Genomic DNA, 18,081 nt, shown 5'->3' on the forward strand with positions numbered 1-18,081 from the left:
TACCAAATGTTCGTTTAGGATTAGGGTTTGCACAGGCGTACCTAACTAAAGTGGATAGAAGATATCCATGGTGTGAGAAAGAAAGAGAGAGTTTTACAACTCAATGATGTATTCTATTGATGTGATAGATGTGTGTAATTTACTCACCAAGTACAATGTTTTGTAGGCTAGGGTGTAGCCTTATCTTTTGACACATAGCTGGACACACGTCACAGACTGGAGATACAAACACACACACTAATGACACATGGCACACTTATCCTATGACGCATAGGGAGTGTCCGCATGCTCATAACAAGTACACGCATATACAGGGTGTTTACACCTAAGACGACATTCCCACCTAATAGACTCCGAATATCCAACATGTTCCACAACCTAAAATATGCTGGCCGACTTGCCTTCCAGCTGGTCAACTACCGCCACATGGCACAGGCACCTGGCTGTGCCTGCCCATAGGGCTGCCCTAAACACTCTGAGGTGTGTCACAAAATACTTTCGTTACCAAATAGCACATGCATTGGTCTTCCCATAAGGAAACGTTTCATCATGTGAACCATAACAAAAACAAGCAATCCAAACCTATCATTAGAGTTCAATGCTCAACAGACATACCGAAACTGTGGCATGTGTTACGGTCACATTTGTACCTCCCTTCTTGAAAGGTTGTAGCATGGTGTGCAATCCTTTGCATTATAACTTGTGTAATTGCACTTAAAGCATAGGTTGTTAAGCCTTTTGCTTCTTAGGCAGTGATGCAGGTGGCGAAAGATTAGATGTAGATAACAAACGAGACTCTTATGCTTTCTGGATCCAACTAAGTTTTGCTTCAATCCTACCTCGGCTAGATAGACTACACGTGAACTCCTTAATTGTATACAAAGTTGCGACACAATGTGTGGATAATGAACTAGAAAAACAAGCAAATTTAGAGTATGCTTACCATGCCAAAAGGTCGAAACTGCAAGTGCTCGAGTATTATGTACGACCCACCATTAGGGAGATCCCCAAACCCTAAAGGATGAGGAACACGTATCGCTTGAGGTAGATTCAATTTTTGCAATCTGGAAGAAAATTGTGCTGCTCTGTTAGGATGATAATGTTAGAAACAAAGAACATATTGTGGGGTCATTGTTTTTCGATCAACATGGCTGTGTTCATTCTAGTTATCACATTTAAGCTAAAAATGTATGAAAATTGGCTATTACGAAACCTAAGGTAGTGAAATGAAATGATATATTAACGTCTCTAAGAGGCCATAATGGCCTATGATACCAAAAGTGAGAGTACATCTGAAGTTGGTGTCTCATCAAAGAGAACAACTAAATGAGACTAAAAAGTACAATAAACTGATTGTCCTACAGTTATAAGAACAGAATTGTAAGACTCCGAGATGATACTGAGTAGAAAATACTGAAAAATGTATATCAGGTACATCCATGTATGCTGATCAGTTGAAGTGTTGCCCTCTCCTTAGATCAAGTATCTCCGCCATGGGGCTGTCTAGAATGGAGAGGTCGTAGAAGCGAGGTAGGTGCCTCCGATGCCGAGCAATAATGGCTCTGATCTGGCAATGGTGAGGATGCCGTGGTCAGGATCCTGGTGGGCTTGGCCGACGAGCACGACATAAGATAACTGCTCTATCAGTGGTGACTCCCTGGGAGCGTGGTCGGTGCCCTGATGGCCCAATGGGAAGGTATCAAGAGGTGTGTGGGCTGTGTTGCTAGTGCTGGTGCTGGTGCTGGTGCCGAAGAACTCTGTCAGGGTCCTCTGTCTAGGTACATCATGGCTCAGCCTCCTGTCTGCCAAGAGGGTCTCTCTGTGTCTCCTGAGCTCAAGTAGAAACAATCCCAGCCATCTCTGATAATAGACTGTACATCGGCAAATATAGTGTTCCTCTGTCTCTACCTCCTCGTAGCATAGCTAACAAATGCGGTCATCCAAGATCTGATGCACATATCGCCCTGTCTCAATCCGCAGCTAGTGTGATGAGGTCCGGATCTGTCCAATGGCACAACGTATCCCATGTGATAGGTGTACATCCATGTACGTCGGGCGGGTGATAAAATCATCTAGTGAGAGGTGTAGAAAATGGCTCTTGTAATGAGCCATTTTCGTGTCTAAGGGCTCAACGGAGCTAGTCCATGTCCTCTCTGTGTCCACTTTGATGATATCCATCCTGATCACGCGGTTTTGCTCTGAGCGGGTGAGATCCAAAAATGGACAATCCAGACTGTACTGAAAGGGTGGTAGTGCCTCTATCCGCAAACCATGTAGGTCAAACCATGATCTCATCTGAGCGTACCAGCAATGAGTATCTCCATCCTCTGCCAACTGTATAGATGAGGTCAATGCCAATCGGGAGTACCTCTGCTGAGGGAGCTCCCATGGCCGCTGTAAAAAGGTAACTGCCTGGAATAGGGCCTCGGTTACTACTAGTGGGACACCCAGCTCAGCCCGAACAATCTCATGTGGTACTGATGATTTGCTCCGAATCATGCGCGCAATCATCATAATCAGTGGTCTCTCCATTTGCCTCCATCCCTCATCTGTCCCTCTCTGAGATCTGTGATGTATACGGGGCCCCCAAATTGGAGCTCCGGACAGGAGGGTCGGTGTGACAAGCGTATCAAATAGCCACAATTTGGTGCGTGGCTCCTGAAACTGTATGTGTGCACAATGCCTCTCAAGTGCCCCAAGGGTTCATGCCCTCGAGCTAATCTAGCTGCTGCTGCCTCCTTCAGGGAGAAACGCGGTCCTGTGAAAGTAACTCCCAAGTAGACATATGACCTGACGTACTCTACCGGCTCCCCTCAGAAAGTGAACTGAGGCTCTGATCTCGTCACCCATGCATGTGTGGTGTTAAACACCATAACCTTGGTTTTCCCAAGGTTCACTGTCAGATCTCTATCCGCACAGAAAGCCTGTAATGCATCCAGGTGTCTCTGTAATCCTTCCGGAGAGTCTGAGATTAGAACAATATCATCAGCATATAACAAGATGGGTATCAACACCCCTGCCAGGCATGCCCTTGGGCCTCCCAATCTGTCTACATAATCAGAGACTGCATCAATGTACAGTCCAAAGAGGGTGGGCGATAGCGGGCATCCCTGCTTCACCCCTATCGTGCTGGTCACCCTATCAGATAGTTCGCCTGGAGCTCGGACTCTGCCTGTCTCACAGACTCATACAAAGCATATATCCCCCATTGCATATCCTCGGGTACCTCAATGTCATGCAATCTGTGCATAAGCCTGGCACGTGGTACGGTATCGAAGGCTTTGCGGAAGTCCACAAAGCAGCAGTATATCCTTCTCTTCTGTGCCCTGCCCTCTTCAATAAGTGCCCGAAGTGTTAGTATGTGATCCAAGGTAGTACATCCTCTCCTGAAGCCAGCCTGTCCATGTGCTCGATGACCATACCTCTCTGCCCATTGGCTTAGCTCCGACTCTAATATAAAGCCATATAGTTTGGCCAAGTAATGACCAATCATGATCGTCCTTTAGTTGCCTGGTACCATGGGGTCCCCACTCTTAAAGAGTGGTACAATGATATGCTCTGTCCAGCTTGTCGGGAAACCCTCACAAATGGCACGATTAAACACATGTACGATGAGCGGAGCCAAAGTGTCTCGTGCATATGAGAAGTGCTCTCCAACTAGCCCATCATGATCTTGTGCCTTTCCATTCTGTAACCTGTCTATCGCATCTAGCACCATCCGCATTGTAAAAAAGGTGCTGCTAGCCAGTCTAGCTCCCAGTGGACGGGGGGGTGGGGGGCTGTCCTGGTGCATCATATAGCTCTCTAGCATAAGTATGCCATGCCTCAAGTGCAGTAATCGGAGTACCAGGCTGTCTCTTCTGAAACATCTTCCATGCCCTCTTGCTGTCCTTCCCCAAGAAGAGTTGGTAGATCTCCTCCTCTAGCTTAGATAGGCTTGTTTCTTCCTCCGCACAAGGTGCCAAAAGATCATCCTGGCCTGTCTATGCATGTGAGACCCAATGGCAATCTCACGCTGTAGTTGTGCTCGTGTCTCACGACACTCATCAGAATCTCCTTCATTGATACCTAATGTGCAGGGTTTCATTATTTCCAGTAGGCCCATTGGCATAGCAGCTGATCATGCATACCTAAGTTTCACACTAGTAGGTAGATCCCCGAGAGATGGGCCAGCCACTCATCTACCTAGGTACCCGAGATATCAGTTTACATGTGAGACAGTTGGGGTTTACTGAGATACAATATCTGATGGCTTGTTCGCTTTAGACCCACATAGCCCTCTGGACGAGATCACGAGAGGATTGGCAGGTGTACTACATGCATCCGCCTCATATGCATTTCCCTGCACTATGATCCCTTCCACCCACACCCCGTAGCACTGCCCCACAGAACAGTTGGTATGACATCAAGTAGTCCACTGTGCTCGCTCCCCCTTTAGAGTTTCAGTGTGAGAGAGTATCTGATCCTTGCCATCTCGATAAGCCATTGTATATGACCAACCCATGTGCACTCCCGAGTGTGAGAAAATGCCTGCCACCATAAGCTGTAATGTCCCCCTCATCCTGTGCTGATCTCTGCAACCCTACATCCTCTGCCGTGATCTCCCGGTACATAGCCTCTTGAGTATCATACAGCTCTGTTTGCTCTGTGCCTTACGTGCATTAAAGTCTCCCAATAGTAATATGTCTCCCATGCTGGAAAACCTCATGATATCATCATATAGTGGTATATAGGGCGACTCTGCTGATGGTGCAAACCTGGAGTGGGCTGGGGGAAAGTAGCATACCGCCACATATAGCTCGCGGAGCCCCTCTCTGCATATTCTGACCCACATGTACCTCGCATCTGCATCTCTATGTACCACATGTATTTTGTCATGAAGCTCCTCTCTGTAAAGTATTGCCAGTCCTCCATATCCTCTGGTACCTCCCACTGTGCATGGCTGAGGGCGGAAAACTAATTCCCATCTATAACCCCGTACGTCAGGAAGCCTCTTGTTTGTGCACTGATGGGTCTCAATATCACTGTGTCTGAAAGTATCCTCAAAGTATCCTGCATCTGTTCTAAGGGCTCCGTTGCAATTCCACACCGTGAATCGCAAGGTCTCATAGGCCGCGCACCGTCAAGCAGGCCTCCTCTCCGTAATGATGACTCGGCCATCTCTGTATACCGCCCATTTCCCCTCTTTCCTTGCCTCAAGCACACGCGGCATGTGTTCCTTCCGGTGTGCTATCTGTGCTGGTGTAAGGTCCTCATCCAAATAAATCTTTTCCCCTTTAAGGGCCATGCTTTTGGAGAGGAAGGCCTTCTTCTTCTCCAAGTCACCAAACCTGATGATCAATATCTTCGCCCTGGTTTCATCTCTGCCTACTTGCCATGCTCCGGTAATGGGTACATCAGTGGCTCCAATTTTTGTTGCAAGAGCTTTTGCATCCTCTTGGGGATTTCCCTTATCTTCCCACCCAACTACACGTACACGTAAGGCACGCGCCCATCTCTTGGCTTCCTCTTCCAATGTAGCATTCATCACCTCTACTTTATTGATTGGTGTATCCTTCTGTTTTTTTACTACTTCAATCCATGGGTTGACTTCCTCAATTTGTTTCTTTGTAGCACTGGCAATTTCAGCCCATGAATGCATTTCCTTCTCACTTGCAGCCACTTTTGCCTTAACATGATTCCAAAGTGTTTTGCATTTCTGTGATGTCTTTTTCGCGGTCAGCCATACATGTCTTCAACGTGCCTTCGTACGATGCAACTGTTGTGCCAATCTCTCGGAGCATGTCATCCTTCCATTTCTGCATCTCTTTTTTCATTTCCGTGTGCATCAAGGCTTGGGCTAATTCCATCTCAACCTGTACTTGGGCTTGCATTTCTCCCTTCAATTGGACATATATCTCTTACTTCAGCGTTTCGTATATCACTTTCCTTTGGGCATGCATCTGCTCGGTCCATTCCTTTTCAAGCTCCTGTCACATGGTGTTCATCTCTGTCCTTATGTGAAGCTGTATCTCCTCATAAAGGGCCTCATCTCCTCGGGCCATCTTCGTAATCCTTCGTGAGCCAGGGGACATGATTCCTTCCCTCAGTCTTATGCGGTAGGCATTTGGTGCCTTCGTGGGGGTGTGAAAGGTTGTCTCACCATCCTGTTCCCCCTCCAGGGGTTGAGACATGTTTTCCCCTACTAGTTGCTGCCTTGGGGGCCTGAGCAAGGGTGGGTGGGAAAAGGGAGGGCGGGCGACCTGCGCACAAGGCAGCAAGGCAGCCTACAGAGGTGCACACGGAGGCGGGCAGAGGCGTGCAGGTGGGTGCGCATAGAGCAGAGGCGCACAGGTCATCTCAGCAGGCGCACAGGCGCATAGAGCAGAGGCGCACAGGTCTCAGCGGCGGGCAGAGCAGGGCAGCGAGGTGGCCTGCACACAGGGCAGAGAGAGAGAGAGAGAGAGAATTTTTTTCAACATACACCAAAACTTGCCAAGGTGATTTGAAATAGAAACTTCACCATGATAGGATAGATGCCCTGCCCCAAAGTTCAAACTCACTGAGCTATTGTTAGTAGACAGCTCATGTTGTGGTATATGCGTCCTCAAAAGCAGGAAATTGGACAATCCCCAAGAGCTCCCCATACTTCTATTGCACACATCTTCTCCCTGCTGCATTGGTAGAGGCTCCTTCCAAGTAGACTTTGATTCTCTGGAAGCCACTTCCTAGGCACTAGCCTGCACACCTCTTCTCCCTGCTGCGTTGGTAGAGGCTTCTTCCAAGTGGACCTTCCAAGTGGACTTTGATTCTTTGGAAGCCACTTCCCAGGCACTAGCCTGCAGCACTCTTCCCCTTGGTCAAAAGAAAATCTCCCTCCCCAAATATTGTATAGATTTGACCCAATGGCACAGGACCAGCAACTTACCTCCGTCTCACTCAGGTTTCCAGGACTCCCACAGGCCTTTTGCAAGTTGATGAGATCCATAGGTGCTACTTTTGGGTTCTGGAGGTCCATGCCCTCCCAGGACTACCTTCATCTGCCACAGCAACAGTCATTGTTAGCATTGACGGGGTGCCCAGAGTTAGTCCTTTTTTTTTTCTTTTTTCTTTTTCTTTGTCCCGGAAAGAGATCCTTCTATTAGTTACCAAGCAAAACAACCAAAATGGCTAAGTACAAACTCAGCTTCATAGAGGGGAGAGAGAGTCAAGAAAACTGAAAAGGGGGAAGGATGCTCTAGAAGGAGAAGGCGGGGGGAACAACCACACAGGTGGTCTATAGTGCCAAGTGGGCTCACGACCACTATCAGTGAGAGAGAGGGATTGTAACGCCAAATCCTCAGGAAGGCCTCGCAATGCTTCCACATACAGTCGGAGCCACCCTAGAGCTTCCCCCACTGCCCACGGAGGGTACGAATGACATCAAACCAGATTCTCCAGATGGACTCCGCTAGCGGGGTGAGGGTGCCCTTGATGGCCTTGCTACAACGAGCTCTCCAAATGTGCCACGCAGCAATACTGCAACAAATCCCCCATCTTTGGTTAAAACCAAGAGTCCAATGATCAATGGAGGGAGCTGGTACTGGTACTGTAGAAATACGGAGATGACAGACCTGCAAGGCAAGTCCCCCACCCTCCTCATATGCCATGGTGGTCCAAGCCTCAGTGGCCCAAGCAACTATGCGGGAGAGAGCCCGGTCAATAGTGAAAATGCGGAGAATCCGCTACTAAACCTGTTGAACCTTCAGACAATCCCAAGGCAATGACACTAGGGTCCACTGTATTCTCCTGGCCCTTGGACTGCCCTAGTTTCATGAAGATATGACTTGGAAGACGTTTTGCTGTCAACAACTGACTACTATTGTCCGATCTGATGTTTGATTGTTGATTGCCGACGGCTGACTCAACTCGAGCAGACACTCTCAACTCTGTCTAAGATCTCTAAACCCTCTAAAAACTCAAACCAAACCAAAATATGGCCCTCTGGACATCCAGCTGATCACTATCAAGTCACAGCTGCTTCGGAATGACCAGCTTGCCCACAAACCAATTTGACTTTTGTCAGACTTCAATCTGTGAGATTTGACTCGGAATACCTTCCCTTGTATACCAAATGATCAGAACTAACTTCTTACTTCATCAGTTGACTCCCTAGACATATAATTGCCTGTAGCTATCACCTTTCTGACCCTATTGTGACAGCATTCTCTCAACAGAAGATGACTTTTTCTTTTTAAGGACAGCTGAGACCCCTAGATTCACAGGCGCTCGACATCAACTAAAACAAACAGATCAACTCAAACTAACTCCAAAACACAAACACACATTGACCATGGCATAGATATAAGCTTCAAACTCACTGTTATGTCACAAAACAAAGAGAAACTGTCTCAACACCCCTGAGACAAAAGGTTCAAACTGCAACTATCCTAACTACAGTGAATACTATGACTCAAACTGCAAGCTTCTCCTAGACAAACTCGATTCAGCACACGATTGACCTACAACAGCAACAGTTGAGCATATATTGGACTAAACCACGTTTCCAACAGAGTCACCTTTCAGAGATAACCAGGGACACATCTCCTGTTCGATTCTCTGGACCAAGACACCTCCTGTGCTCTGATTTCCCCAAATCCTCCTCAATTGGATCACGCTTCAATCTTTGTGACCCTTGAGAACTGGAAGCCCTCCTGTCTGCAACAGTTTTCTTCACTGTAGATCCTTCTCCCTCTCCATACACCTTCTATTTTGGTTTTCCAGCACCTGTTCTTATCCTTCCCGTTGCCATGCTGCCCTTGCCACCTAAGATTCATTACACATAATCATTTGTTTATTATTTTTTTCCACACTCCACCTTTGTTTTGAGCCTTGGGCACCTGTTACAACGTGTGGGACTAGAGGAAAAGAAAATGCCATGGTCCCACTCCCGCATAAATTCAACGCACTTTGCCTACACAGAACGAGAGGACCCCTTAATACGAGCCCAAGTAGCCATGAGAGTATGGATGATATCACCCCATATAGTACTAATGCACTAAGATCCAGAAATGTGGACACCCTCAACAACGTCTATGCATCTACCACTCCAGATCTACCATGCTGTAATACTGGCAACAATCTCCCAACTGGTGTGAATCCTCTGTTTCGGGGGTGTATAATCAGAGTGAGAGACATCTTGCAATAAACCATGCTGGGCAATACCTCTACGAATGAAAAAAGCAGAGTTTGTACCACTGCCCTCATAGAAAAGCTGCAGACCAGACTGGGAAAGCCGAGCAACTACCCCCCAAGTCACATGCATGGTGCGGCCACTCAATTTACTCATAAGTTGGGCTATAGAACCCCAAATATGCTGTGCTTCCCATAAACAATGCTGTACAGTCTTAGAATCTGCCGCACATTTCGGGTAGGTAGGTGCTACACCAAAAACCGATCTCCATTGATTGGTGGGGAGACCACCATGTAAAAATAACCAAAATAAATGAGAGATCTGGCTCCTTTTGTATGAATGCCAAAGCCTATGCCAATATTTGCGTTGTAACACTGGAGAGATCATAACTCTCCCAATGAGGCGTGAGAGTAGGGATCCTATGCATCTGTCAAGTGAGGAGAAGGCTGGCATTCTGGACCGTGAAACCAAAAAAAGGGAAGGCTTTTCAATGGATCAAAGGCATCAATCCAGTCCCGCTCTCTTGGATCCCACTAAAGATATTTGATAGAACTGCCACCATATAGCCACAAACACCAAGAGCCATGAGTCACTATCTGAGGAGAAGGATCAATGAACCAATGCTTCCCCGAACGACCAACAATCCTCACTAGACTAAGCCTAGTATCACGGATGATTCCCTCCATGCTACATCTCCTCAATCTCCCTCCAGGAATGATATAATAAAGATGCAATCTATAGCCTCTTGGCCTGGGAGAGCAATGACCCGCAGAGGTATGCCTATCCTCGAAAAGACTCCCAACCAACTCCAATGATAGTCTCCATGAAAGGTCCCAGAGAGCCACTCATGCGGAATAATGGCATCAATCTGATCAATACGTATGTGAGAGCCCCTAAGATGCTGAATGGATGCAGCTCTCCGATCCACCGGAAGACTCTTAAAGGTCTTCCAAGCAAGAACTATGTATGTACATCTCCCCCATCTTGACCACTACATGTAACGAGATGCACCAAGTGACCGACTGGCCTCATCCGTGATGAACTCGTTCCACATAATAGGTTGTCGGTCAGCCTCATCCAAAGACCTGGGAAGCCTTTGTCGCAAAATGGGTCTCATGCTTCTCCATGCTTTGACAATTGCTACAATAAGAGGGGAAGATGGTGCCCTGATATTAGCCTCTATGAACCAAAACCGTGTGTTGGGTAGCCAATCTCTCCCAACATGAGCTGTACATCCAGAAATTTGAGACAAGAAAAAATTCTTCAAAGGCTCAGTGCCTAGTAGGAAATCTCTGACTACAAGTTTGTAGAGAAATGCCTTGCAGTGAACATCCGGATCAATAATATTCAGCCCCCCCTCTTGTCTGGGCTGAATAATTGTGAGCCAAGCTACCTTGGCACGAGTGTCTGTGGTGCCATCCAAACCCAACCAAAGAAAATTGCGGATCAATCTCCACAATTGACCAATGCTCGCACAAGAGAAGCACCAAGAAAAGGCTTTAAACCAAGCCGAGGCAAGCAATACCTGATTAGCCACCAAAGCTATGGAGGCTAAATCTAATCTCTTGGAGCTCCAATGAAGAAGCTTCTTCTGAATACTCGTAAGCACCAGAGCAAATTGCTGTGCAGGAGAAATATCAACCCCAACCTGGCATCCCAAATATCAAGCAGTGCATCCTCTACTGATTCAAGTAAACCCCAGCTCTACACCCCAAGCAACTCTTGGTGAGTCTCTAATCCAAAAACCAATAGATTTGTGCCAATTAATGAGTGCTCCTGCTCCCAAACAAAACTCTTCCAGTGCTACCCGGAAGGAACATAAGCATATGTGTGAGGCCTCCAAGAACATGGCTGTGTCATCAGCTAACTCAGAGTCAACCAGCTCCTCTTGACTACGAAGAGATAACCTCAATCCAGAAATACCAGCAGTGGAGCAGAGAAAGATGCTCATGGCCTCTGCAACTATGATATATAATAATGGGGCTAAAGGGCAACCTTGCCGTACTAAGCGAGAGATCTGAAACCGCTCTCCTCTATCACCGCAAGCGAGCACACTGTGGGCATCATCATGATACATGCATGAAACTCCCTTGATCCATCTCTAAGAGAAACCCTTATGGCTAAGAGTACCCTCAAGGAGGCCTTGTATATTGTAAGTAAAGCACCTGATTGGTATAGACATATTTACAATGCAAGTAATGTAGAGGCTACACCTCAACTTGCATGGCAACCTGACTGGTCAAGTCACCATGCAAAGAACGTTCCACAGTTTGAACATCAACCAAATTTTTGTGCATTGAATTTGCTGCATCATGTGTGAACAAAGAATCACCTTTGACTATGTCTGCCCACATCCTTCCTACTCCTGTATTATTGCCTAAAGTGTTAGGCATCGGGGTAGTCGAAGCAAATGTAGAAGCTCCCTTTGTCTAGTTACGAGAGACTAAAGGCCTCTGTCTAGGAGTTATTGTTTTTTGGGAGTCTGCCATGCATCAAAATCAGGCTAGTCTTTGTCTTTCACATTCATTGCATGAGAACCTGTGGAGGAAACCTTCGCTTTTCCTTTATCTAGACCTGCATGGTGTAAATGATTTATATTCTTTCCCTTTTGAGTTTGTACTGATGTAGCTGGAAGAGAAGGCATGGCTGCAACAGGTGGCCACAATAAAAGCGACCAACATTTTAATTGCATATGTCCAAACTTTTTGCAAGTAAAGCAAGAACCTGCAAAATTTTCCCATTTAAGCTTGAAGAAAATTTCATGTATCGGGATGCCTTGCATTTCAACATCCATTGCTACTGTGTCAGGGGTTTGTCTGCCTTACCCAACGATTCAACCAAAAAAGGCAATGTGCTTTCCTTTGTGATAATAACCTTGCTTCTGCAACCTAAAACTGAGACTAAAAGAACATATCTCTAAAGATAAAGCTTCTCCAAATCTCATACTATGGCTACTTTAAGAAGGATATTCATGCATGAGGCACATGTAACCATGGCCTCATTAGAGCCACATGCATTCATAGCCTTGTTAGATAAAGCCACGGCCACTGTACAACAGTCGGCTTCCTGAATACGACTTCATTAAATGCCAAAGATCTGTTGTCAACTGCTAACACCTCTATCAGCTGGTTGAAGAACCCCACGACTGGCATAAAAGCCAAGTCAGCTGCATGGATGCTTTGCCTAATGCTTGAATGTCATGCTTGGGAACATGCTGTAAATGCCTGGATAATGCTTTATGCTCATGAATGCTATCTGCTTAATGCTTATGGGTGCTAAGAATGCCATGTCACTTGTACACCAATAGGGTGTGCACGTGACAGGAGCCATGCCAAAGAGGCTCTTAGAGGGCTTGATTCACTTGATTCCCAAGGAGGGTGGTAATAGATTGGAGATCCGACAGTGGAGACCCATCACTCTTCTAGGGACCACCTATAAGATCTTGGCCAAGGCCATCAACAGGAGACTTCAGCCTTTTCTCCCAAACTTGATCCATGACACTCATACTGGCTTTGTTCAAGATCAAAGCATTCTGGACAACATCTTTACCTTCAGGGAGGCGACAGCTTTGGCCAGGATGCGGCAGCAGGACCTCATTGTGCTACTCCTAAATTTTGAGAAAGCCTATGATAGGGTGGATTAGAGCTTTCTGGAGGGAACGATGAGCCAGATGGGATTCCCCGTGGAGTGGATTTGTGGGGTTTCAGGACTTTACTCGGCCTCGCACAGCCAAGTCTTCATTCACAGAGCCCACGGCGACAGATTTCTCCTTTCCCGCTCAGTTCGGCAGGACTATCCTTTGGCGCCTTACCTCTTCCTATTCGTCACCGAGGCCAAAGCAATTTTCGCTCTGCCCAGGAGACCGGGCTCCAGGGATTGCATCTCCCCCTCCGCACACAGGAGGAGTTGCTTGATTCAGAGTTTGCAGATGACACAGGAGCCTTCCTTACAAGAGATGTGGAGAATCTCCAAAGATTCACGGAGGCAATCGAGGTTTTTCGCCGCGCATCAAGAGCACAGATCAACTGGCACAAGTCATGTGGTCTTTGGGTAGGCTCCAGACCCGCCCCGGCTTTGCACCTAGTTGAGGCTTTCCAATGGATCCCGTGGGGCACTCCAATTCGCTATCTCGGATGCCAGGTTGATCTCTCTCCGAAGCAACATCTCGCCCCTCTTCTTCTCAGTATTCGGAAGAAGCTTTTATACTGGAGTTCTGCGAGAGACTCCCTTGCAGGTAGAGTGGTGGTGGCGAATCAGGTTCTTCTTACCACCATATGTATATCACTTCGTGCTGGGCCTTCTCTCGAGTATGTATTGGTCAGATGCAGAGATTGATCAGGAAGTTCTTATGGGCCGACAGTGATGACGGGAGGCCTGCTAGGGCCAAGGTGGCATGGAGAGTGATTATTCAACCACGTCGTAGAGGGGGGCTAGGCCTCATTGACCCTGGTCGTGCCCTTTTGGGCAAACTGATCGTTAGAGGACTCCTACCTGGTAGTGAGCCTTGAAAGGACATCCTCTTGGCTCGGATTTCAGCCCGCACCCCGAGTCTAGGGGGCCCTTGGCCGCAGAGCCTCAGATGGATCTTCACAATGATGCGAGCCCACGGCTTTAGTCTAGCTTTTGAGGACAGATTTGCAGCCAACCTACTTCGAGCTTGGGATCATCACCTTAGGCCGGCTCTCAGGCAGATAGCTCCGACAACCTCAAAGGATCCGCTTCAGCAGCCATTGATCTGGGACCCCCTGATTCGTTTACCTAGTGGCCACATGTTGGGGGCCCGACCGCATGTTTCATGGGGTGCATTGAGCATAGGACCAGCCAGGCCCCTTGGAGATTGGATTGCACGCAGGCAATTACCCCCAGAGGTGCACGAGAGAGGCCTGACAGGAGTCTGGGGTAGAGACAGGCTCAATATCGACATCGACTCAACTATCCCTCAAGAATGGGTGACTCCTATCCCAAACCCGACTCCCCCAGTCTGGCTAGGTGTGTTTACCAGACATGATATTCTCGTGGATGTCCTCAATGCACATGAGGACAGTGGTCTACTCACCTTCTCTATTGGATCACGTGGCAGACTATAGCGATCCAGACTTCCCTTAGAGGATTTCAGTGGCTGCACCTTGCAGAGGATGAGGGTGATTGGTTTTCAAGCACAGGAGTGACACATACATCCATCACCGGCCAAGGTGGCCAAGGAGAGATTCTGGCCACTGTGGATATGGGAGTGCCGACGAGCGAGTGGACTTGGCATGACCCCGCTGATCGGGAGGAGTCTCTGGATGCCCCCTTCTTTGCATACACAGCGCGGCTACGCCGCAGGATTCAGGTGCCCGAGCTTGATGGCAGCCCGACAGCAACAATTCATTGGCATTCACAGGACCTCTCATAGCATTTCCTCTCAAATTTTTAGAAGAGGCTTTGAGACAGTTTTCGGCCTAGAAAGATCACCCTCTTTCTTTGGCTGATGGCACACAGGAGCTTGGCGGTCGGCACTTGGCTGGCAGTAGGAGGTCGGCCAGCAGCTTGCTCAAGGTGCGGTCACCCTCAGGAGTCTCAGTGACACTATCTTTGGGAATGCCCGAAGGTTCAGCAGATTTGGCAGCGGATTCTCTGCATCTTCACTATAAGCAAGGCCGCGACCCAGATCATTACATGGGGCACTGTCGCTTGGGCCATTGAGGCTAAGGTGGTCAGGGCTTATGAGGAGGATTGGGGAGGGTCAACCCTTCAGCTCTCTCACCACCGTATTGTGGCAATACCAATCACAACTCCGCCTACAGTCCCACTAGCGACCAGGCTCTTGCCAAAGGTGGGAGCTTTGCAGTAGCATAGCAGCCTGGCACATTTGGCGAGCTAGATGCATTAAGGCCATTGAGAGTACCCACACTCTGCCTGTTGAGTCCATCAAGAGCATTTGGCTTGACATCATTCATACCCTCTGCGGTCAGTGGGGGAAGTTACAGGGAGGTTCTGACCGCATGCGGAAGCAGCGGGACGCTTTCCTTAGACTCTGGAGGCCCGGCCCTTTTCTCATAGATCGAGGTGGAGACCCCACTTGGCATTAGAGACCACCTGTGTGTTGCACCCCACCCCCCCCCCCCCGCGCCGCCCCCCATGAGATAGCCTTCTCCTCATAGAGCGGCCAGCCGGAGGAGAAGTGTTTTCTTCCCCTTATGATCATTTGTTTCCCACCCTTACATGAGGAGAGTTTGTATCTAGCCCTACAGGGTTGTATCCAGCCCTTAATGGCTGTTTTTTCATTAACTAATAGAAGGATCTTTTCCTCGGGAAAAAAAAAATACAGGGCTCCTAGAAATGTGCCTGAAACATGCCCCCTCGCTAGTGGGTCAGTGGCAGATGTGGTCACTAGGACCCATAAGTGACGCTAGGGTATACGTACTGGGCCTCTCTGTATAAAGAAAGAAAGAAAGAAAGAAAGAAAGATATATTAACGTCTGCGAAAGGCCAAAGTGGCCTATGAGACCAAAACATAGTACACAACTAATGGTGTCTCATCAAAAGTAAGACAAAAAGGACTAAAAAAGTCATAAAAACAGTCCTAAACAGCTATGAAAGGAAAACACTTCTACTGAGGTACAACAAAAGTGTATAATATCTACAACTAGCATAAGATTTTGGTGTAATCTACTCATCTCAGTATCTCTCTCATGGGGTGTTGTAAGATAGAGAAACTAAAGTGGCGGGCAGTCGTCTGGCTCTAATCCACCAGTGATGAAGCGGCCATGGACGAGGTCCTGGTAAGCATGGGCATCTCAAAGCCTCGTATCTGCCAATCTCTACCCTCGTATCTGCCAGTCTCTACCCTCAGCTGATGTGATGAAGTCCAGATCTATCCAATGGCACTGCGAATGCCATGTGAGAGCTGGGTGTCCATGTATGTAGACCGTGTCACAAAGCCATCTGGGGAGAGATGTAGAAAATGGTCCTGATAGTGGGCCATCTTCGTGCCTAGTGGTTAGGGGGGGCTGGTCCGTGTCCTTTCTGCATCTAGCCTCACGATGTCCATCCTGATCACCCTATTCTGCTCAGAGCGACTAAGGTCCAAGAAGGGGCAGTCCAGGCTGTAATCAAATGGAGGGAGTGCATCAATCGCATGCCATGTAATCTCAACCAAGTACACATCTCGGCGTACCAACATCGTGTATCGCCATCTGCTGCTAACTACCTGGAAGAGATAATTGCTAGGTGTGGGTATCTCTGTCTGGGGAGCGCCCATATCCTCTGCAAAAATGTCACTGATTGGAACAGTGCTTCGGTAACCTGGTGCGGCTCCTATCTCTGCTCTGACAATCTCATGAGGTACTGATGGTTTGCTCCAAATCAAGGAGGCTGGGTCCCCATATGGGTGAGCCATATATGAGTGTAGGTGTGACCAATGTGTCAAACAACCAGAGTTTGGTGCGCGGCTCCTAAAACTGAACGTAGGCACATTGTCTCTCTAGTGGCCCAAGGGCTGCATATCCACGTGCCAATCTAGCCTCTGCTGCCTGCCTCATAGAGAACTGTGATCCGCTGAATGTGACTCCTAGGTACACATATGATCTGGTGTACTCCACTGATTAACCTCTAAAAGTGAACTGACGGTCAGATCTAGTCAGCCAGACCTGTATGGTACTGAAGGCCATAATCTTAATCTTCCCAAGGTTCACTGTGAGGTCCCTATCTGCACAAAACGACTGCAAAGCATCCAAATGCTGTTGCAAACCCTCAGGGGATTCTGCAATAAGTACAATGTCATCGGCATATAGCAGTATGGGTATCCAAATCCCTGCCAGACTGGCCCCCTCCCCCCCCATCCTGTCAATGTAGTCAGATATCTCATCAATGAGTGGTGCCAATACATCTCTGACATGTGAAAAATGTTATGCCACAAGACCATCCTGGTCTTGGGCTCTTCCATTACGTAGTCTGTCAATAGCATCCAAAACCATCCGAATGGTGACAAAAGTAATATGATCCGGGCGAGTCGCTGACGGATGAGGGATGGGGGGCTGCCCTGGTACTTCATATAAAGTTCTTGCATATTCATGCCATGCCTCACGTGCTATGATAGGTGTGGGTGGCTGTCGCTCATGGAACATCTTCCACGCCCTCTTGCTGTCCTGCCCCAAAAATAGTTGGTATATCTCCATCTCAGCTTGGCCAGGTAATCCCGCTTCTTCTTCCGCACAAGGCGTTTGAAGAGCGTTCTAGCATGTCTATGTGTGTGGATGCCAAGGGTGATCTCCCGTTGCAAGCGGTCACGAGTCTCGCGACATTCATCATCGTACCAACCATTCTGTGGGGCCGTATGTTGAGGAGGGGTAGAAAGAGGGGGGGTATACCGGAAAGCATATGCTGCTGAACCATGTAATACATCTGCCAACTCTTTCGTAAGCTCATCAAGTGGACTGCTCGGGTCAAGAGGTGACAGAATATGGGAGACACTTCCTAACAGAATATGGGAGACACTTCCTAGCTTTGGGGAGTGCACATGGGCTAGTTATCTTTAATGGCCTATCCCGTTGGCCAGGTTCAGATGCTCTCACATGCTGGAACAAAAAGGGAGGAGCTAGTACAGTGGATTACTTGATGGGCTCACCTACCTTGATACATGATATACAAGATCTCTCCATTTCGGGCAGACCCATTGGGATAGCAGCAGACCATGCATATTTGACATTTTCTGTGACTAGAGGCACACCACCCTCTAGTCATACCAGATACCCAAGATATCACTTTACTCAGGAGACTTCTAGGGTATATGGCAGTGCAGTATATGGTTTGTCCCGGGCAGATCTCTGCATCCGTATCTCATCCGCTGCTAGCTCGCCGTACATGGGCTCATCCGTAGCATAGAGAGCTGATTGTTCCCGGAATGTACGTGCATTAAAGTCCCCCATTAGTAGTACATCTCCCAAGCT

At 48.0% G+C, this 18,081-nt stretch overlaps 1 protein-coding gene across 2 annotated transcripts in view; it reads right to left on the bottom strand.

The window, feature by feature from the left end:
* Window positions 1–18,081, bottom strand: part of LOC147629164 (uncharacterized) — a 75,675-nt gene that overhangs the window by 39,050 nt on the left and 18,544 nt on the right. For both annotated transcript variants that reach the window (XM_086812415.1, XM_086812414.1), the window contains exon 4: window positions 944–1,064. In XM_086812415.1, the coding sequence (XP_086668541.1) occupies window positions 944–1,064 (121 nt within the window). The remainder of the gene's footprint in view (window positions 1–943; window positions 1,065–18,081) is intronic.

The sequence above is a fragment of the Cibotium barometz genome, chromosome 18 (assembly GCF_041138505.1).
Source record: "Cibotium barometz isolate CiBa-2024 chromosome 18, ASM4113850v1, whole genome shotgun sequence".
In the NCBI taxonomy this organism is placed as follows: domain Eukaryota; kingdom Viridiplantae; phylum Streptophyta; class Polypodiopsida; order Cyatheales; family Cibotiaceae; genus Cibotium; species Cibotium barometz.